Here is a 5,668-nt window from a genome sequence, read left to right on the forward strand (position 1 = left end):
TGTTTTTAAAAAATTATAATGAAATAAAATCTATTTTTGATATCAGTATATTAAAATTATTTAAAAATTAATTTAAAATAAATAAAAAAAAAATTAATTTTAAAAAAAAATAATATTTAAAACACAAAAACCCTACCACAAAAGTGAAGGAAAGAGATGCGTCATTATTGCTGGCGATATGGAAAACAGAGAAAACAATGAGCATCTAATCACCTTTAACTTTAATGATGAATGGTTTCTTACGTCATAAAAGACAAAGAAACATTCTTCAGAAGAAGTTCATAAACATTTTCTCCATTCCTTCATCGTATTGTCTGGTTAAAATTAACGTGCAGCCATTTCAGAATAATTAACACATGAAATTTTGTTTTACACACGGGTGCAGCAGCACAGATAATTGCTTGTGGATTGAATGTTGCCTTTCATCATAATAATATGATCAGAGTACTGCTGCCTTTATCTTTGTTTGAGAACGTAATTTCATTCTATGACGTTGAAATTTGAATTCCAGATCTCTTGAAAAGAGTAAATTACGTTGATGTCAGATGAGTTACAACTCGTTAATGATTTCTATAAGAAAACGAAAGGATTTCAGCTGCTGAGTCTCAACAAGCAGAGCAAGGGCGTAGCCGCTGAAACAACATTCCGATCATGGGCTGGCCGGAAAGTATGGACCTGTGACATGCTCGGAATCAACGTGTTCCACAAAATTAAAATTTAAACTGTGACTGTGTGACAAACTCAGCATCAACGTGTTCCACAAAACATATAGAAGTAAAATCAGCAATCATAGTATTCGAATCTTCGACACATAGTTAAAATCAAAGCCAAAAGAGATAGTAAAATCAGTTACAATATTGTAGACAGGACCTTATACAAAATTTATCCCTGGTGCACTTTAGAGCTTAGACCCTGTCTGAAGCAAGGTATTAATTCTAGCTTAATTTGACCTATAAATACAAGTCTCGGATCAGCTAACCACATCCATACCAACACAAGCTGTTCGCTCCTCTCTCTTTCCCTCTTAGAATTTGAATCTATATAGTTTTCTATGACCTCGATGGCAGTGGTACCTCAAAAGATGAGGCGTGAACGCAGTATGTTTTCATCATCGGATGACACCGCAATGATGAAGCAAATTCAGGCCACTCATGCTCCTGATGGCCGTGAATTTTCAGTGAAGCCTCTTCTTCATATTGTTGAGGACATTTTCCTCCGTGCCACTCCTGCCCTAGGCATGACCAGCATTGTTCAGCAGCAGGTATATACCTAACCAGTTGCATGCTATATTTCAATGTGCTTGTTATATTGGTATGATAATTTATTCAGTATAATTATTATGTTTCTGATCATCACTGGTGACTTCTATATTTCAGGGAGCTCATCAAGCACAGCTTGATGAATTGGAGGAGAAGGCTCTTCAAAATGGCTTTCATGAAACGATCGAGATGCTGTCTTACAACATCAACAAGATTTCCTGCGAGGTAACTTCGGACAGAAGAGATTTGTGGGTTTATAAGTTCGTGATGTTTAAAGACACTTACGAATACGCTGCTTTTTTCCAACAGATGTCCTGCAAGTGTTCTGGAGGTGGAGATGCACATGCAACAACTTTGGCAATATTCAACCTGGTATCAAACTACTCTTGGGACGAAAAGGTGGTGCTAGCGTTAGCTGGATTTGCCGTGAACTATGGGGAGTTTTGGCTTGTCGCCCAGCTTTACCTCACAAACCCACTAGCTAAGGCGGTTGCACTTCTGAAGCAATTGCCGGATATAATTGAACGAGCAGACAATCTGAAGCCCAAGTTTGAGGCACTCACAAGCCTTATCAAGGCCATGATGGATGTGGCCACATGCATAGTTGAGTTCAAGGAGCTTCCGTCGCAATACATCACCCCTGACACTCCAGAAATGTTAACTGCCACCGCGCATATCCCCACTGCTGTTTACTGGACCATCAGGAGTATTGTGGCTTGCGCATCACAAATTATGGGCCTTATTGGCATGGGTCATGAGTATGTGTTTCCTTCTCCATGATAAATTTGCTTATATTAATCAGAAATATTCTTGCACCAAAATAAATGTAGAAAAGCTCAGTCTACTCTGGCTCTGGCTATGAAAGTACTAGAAGGGTTTTCACATGCATGCAAAGCAGCCAAAAGTAGAGTGAAAAGGGTGCTAAACTTTTCTTTTGCATCTCACTATCTGCTCCACAGGTACATAGCATCCACAACAGAGGCTTGGGAGCTATCAAGCTTGGCCCACAAGGTTAATAACATTCACAGCCATCTCATGAAGCAGCTCACCCTTTGTTTTCAACACATAGGTGAGTCCGAGCCCTGTCAAACAAGTGCAATTCATATCAAACAGTATATTATAATATTCACCATTTAAAAAAATTATGTTTTGATGCAAAATACATGCTGGATGGTGATAACTAGTGATCTCTCTGTGATCCAGATGAGAAAAGACATATTGAAGCATTTCAAACACTTGTGAGCCTGTTCGAAGCTTTCCACATTGACAACATGAAGATTCTAAAGGCTTTGATTTATGCCAAGGACGATCAACTACCACTCTTTGATGGTTCCACCAAGAAAAGGGTTCGGTTATTGTTCTGTTCTTTCAGTCCATTTTATTCAGATTGTGTATTGCTGTTAGTTAATTCACTGGATGATAGAGACCAGAGAGATTGTTGAGTAAAAACCGCATGCGGTCTTGCTTGAAATCTCACCACATAATAGTTATGCAGATGTCAATCATACTTCCTGACGAGAATATTTGTTAATGATCCTCCTATATGAATATACAAGGATAAAACAGAATTCCCACTGTTAATTACAGGCAAGCCTTGATGTGTTGAGAAGGAGGAGCGTGTTGCTGCTGATTTCGGACCTCGAAATCTCCCATGAAGAGCTTTCAATACTGCAAAATATGTACAGTGACGCGCGGGAGCAACCAGGAAGACCAGAGAGCCAGTATGAGGTTGTATGGCTCCCAGTTGTGGACAGATCATCCCCGTGGAATGAAGCAAAGCAGAAGCAGTTTGAGGATTTTCAAAGGATGATGCCATGGTACTCTGTCTATCACCCTTCATTGCTAGATGTTGCAGTCATCAGGTACATCAAAGAGGTGTGGCACTTCAACAAGAGGCCCTTGCTTGTGGTTTTGGATCCACAAGGGAGAGTAGGCAACCCCAATGCAATCCACATGATGTGGATTTGGGGAAGCCTGGCTTTCCCTTTCACCAGCTTGAGGGAGGAAGCACTCTGGAAAGAAGAAACCTGGAAAATCGAGCTATTGGCAGATAGCATTGATCCAATGATCTTGTCTTGGGTATAGCTTTCCTCTCTTGCATGCAGTCTTTATATCAACATTCTATCGACATCATCTACTACCTGCAATTTCTCAGCAGAGGGATTCAAATTTCCCAACTTGAAACTAATTTGTAGACCAGACAACAACCAGACTGGTGCAGAGGAATTTCATACGCGCATTATTCATGGATTTAACACAAGTAATTAATTGTTATTGCAGATAGACCAAGGGAAGTACATATGCTTGTATGGTGGGGAGGACATTGAGTGGATCCGTAAATTCACCGTTACTGCAAAAGAAGTTGCGAGCAAGGCCGCTATAACGTTAGAAATGCTCTATGTAGGGAATAGCAACCCCAGGGAGAAAGTTAGGAAAAACAACTCTACCATTACGACCGAGAAACTTAGCCATGTATTGCCAGACCTCACTTTGATCTGGTTCTTTTGGGTGAGGCTGGAGAGCATGTGGCATTCCAAGGTGCAACACAAGAGGACTGTAGAGAATGACGTCATCATGCAGGAGATAATGACAATGCTCATCTTCGATGGAAGTGATCAAGGGTGGGCTGTGATCAGCAGGGGACCTGCTGATATGGCCAAGGCAAAGGGAGAAACCATACTGAAATCTTTTGTTGACTTTGAGATATGGAAGGACGGTGTACAGGAGAAGGGTTTTCTGCCTGCACTGATTGATTACGTCCATGAACTCCATAGCCCATTCCACTGCGACCGTCTGATACTGCCAGGGGCTACAGGGAGCATCCCAGAGAATGTTGTTTGTGCTGAATGCGGCCGTCCCATGGAGAAGTTCATCATGTATCGTTGCTGTACCGATTGAGCTTTATTACCAGTAATACGGTATGCTATTTACGTTTTAAATCACTATCTATTTCAATAAAAACCAAGGCAGACACGGCCACCGTCGCTGCCGCTACTATGTGTGATTATGCAAATCAGCTCTGGTGTGGAATATGTCGAGGCTTTTCTACTACTACATGTTTTTTGTATTTTAATATGTTGCTTATAATTAATGAAAGGTGTTGTTTGCAGTACCATTTCTAGTTTCTACATGTCCATTTCCTTAGCAATGTTCTTACCACTCATCGAAAAACCTCCTATAAATCAGAGCATATCTTAGGCCTCGATGACAAGGATTTGATTTAGAACATAAAGCCACTAAACTTTGGGGATTTGAATCCATACTCAACCCTTAATAACATCCAGTAACTGATTCAGATTTCTTATGGCGTGGGGCTTTTTTAATCTCGTTTACCCCCTGGAAGTTCATGAAGAGTTGAAATTAAACTTTGACTTTGAACTCTCTGTCTCTGCTCCTTATTCGAATAGATTGTTTATTTTCGCAGAAGGAAGATTGTTTGCAGGCGGGCTTCGATCAATTTCTAACATTGTTTTTTAAAATAATTTTTATTTAAAATAATATTTTTTAAAAAAAAATTATATATAAAATTTGATTTTCAAAATAATCTAAAAATAAAAAAAAATTAATTTAAAAAAAATTCAAAATAATCTAAAAATAAAAAAATTTAATTTAAAAAAATTTAATTTTTTCAGAACGCAAAAAATACAAACAAGAGCTCATCACCATAAAATTAAAAAAAAAAAGAAAGAGTGGAAGACAAGAGACCAGATCGCAAAAAGAAAGACAGGAATGTACCAGGAGACAGGTAACACGGTGCTGGAAACAAAACACCGTGCTGTTTAATACTGGTAATAACATGAATTAATTTATGCTTCGGAAACATGAAATTCTCCCACTAATTACAAGGGAGAGTTCACCAGTAGGAAGCAACAGCAAGATAAACACCAAATTATCATTAAAGATGGAAATTAAATAAAAATGTTGCAAACCCAGCCATGAAACCAAACCACGCATTTCCAAAGAAACGTAGCATGTATTATATACATAAATACATACATACATATAAATATGTATGTATGAAAGGGTTCGGGATTGCAATAAATATACGCTTCCGTTGACACGTCCTTCCGGATCTGTAAAAGCCAATGAAGAACGCAACGCCTATCGAAAGCGATTAACAGAAAAAACAAAAACAAGAAACACAAACAAATTGAGACTTGAAACAAGTTGATCTACACAGAAAAGCGACGAGAGCAGAGGAGAGCGGCGTTAGGGATTCTTATGCTTCTTCTAGTGTTCGTGCTAGGGGTTTTATTTATACAGCGTGGATGTGATTTCCTTTCGTGACATGACAAGAATGCCCCTCGAGCCAAGGCCCAGAATGATAATTAATGGAATCCAACTCGGATGGGCTTCACTCTAACTATTGGGTTCGGGTTGGGTTGGGTTGTGGAGGTTAAGAGTTAAGA

The 5,668-nt window shown here is 39.1% G+C and overlaps 1 protein-coding gene and 1 non-coding gene across 2 annotated transcripts; one reads left to right on the plus strand and one right to left on the minus strand.

Annotated features, from left to right (window-relative positions):
• The first annotated feature begins 995 nt into the window (after nucleotides 1-995).
• Nucleotides 996-4,374, plus strand: LOC118033511 (protein SIEVE ELEMENT OCCLUSION B-like). Its single transcript, XM_035038524.2, has 7 exons — nucleotides 996-1,261; nucleotides 1,377-1,484; nucleotides 1,569-2,017; nucleotides 2,219-2,328; nucleotides 2,463-2,605; nucleotides 2,847-3,338; nucleotides 3,540-4,374. Exons 1-7 carry the CDS (start codon nucleotides 1,052-1,054, stop codon nucleotides 4,155-4,157), a joined length of 2,130 nt encoding a protein of 709 aa, XP_034894415.1. The 5' UTR covers nucleotides 996-1,051; the 3' UTR covers nucleotides 4,158-4,374.
• Nucleotides 4,375-4,986: 612 nt separating this feature from the next.
• On the minus strand, nucleotides 4,987-5,130 carry LOC118033535 (small nucleolar RNA snoR137). Its single transcript, XR_004684872.1, has one exon. It is a non-coding gene; the product is annotated as a small nucleolar RNA snoR137 (small nucleolar RNA).
• Nucleotides 5,131-5,668: the final 538 nt, after the last annotated feature.

This window comes from Populus alba, chromosome 10 (genome assembly GCF_005239225.2).
Source record: "Populus alba chromosome 10, ASM523922v2, whole genome shotgun sequence".
Lineage (NCBI taxonomy): Eukaryota > Viridiplantae > Streptophyta > Magnoliopsida > Malpighiales > Salicaceae > Populus > Populus alba.

Excerpts from the sequence above, each read along its gene's own strand:
- LOC118033511 (XM_035038524.2), top strand. The coding sequence starts at position 1,052 with ATGACCTCGATGGCAGTGGTACCTCAAAAGATGAGGCGTGAACGCAGT. Across the intron at positions 2,018-2,218 it reads CTTATTGGCATGGGTCATGA|GTACATAGCATCCACAACAG; the intron begins GTATGTGTTTCC and ends TCTGCTCCACAG. Across the intron at positions 2,329-2,462 it reads CCTTTGTTTTCAACACATAG|ATGAGAAAAGACATATTGAA; the intron begins GTGAGTCCGAGC and ends TCTGTGATCCAG.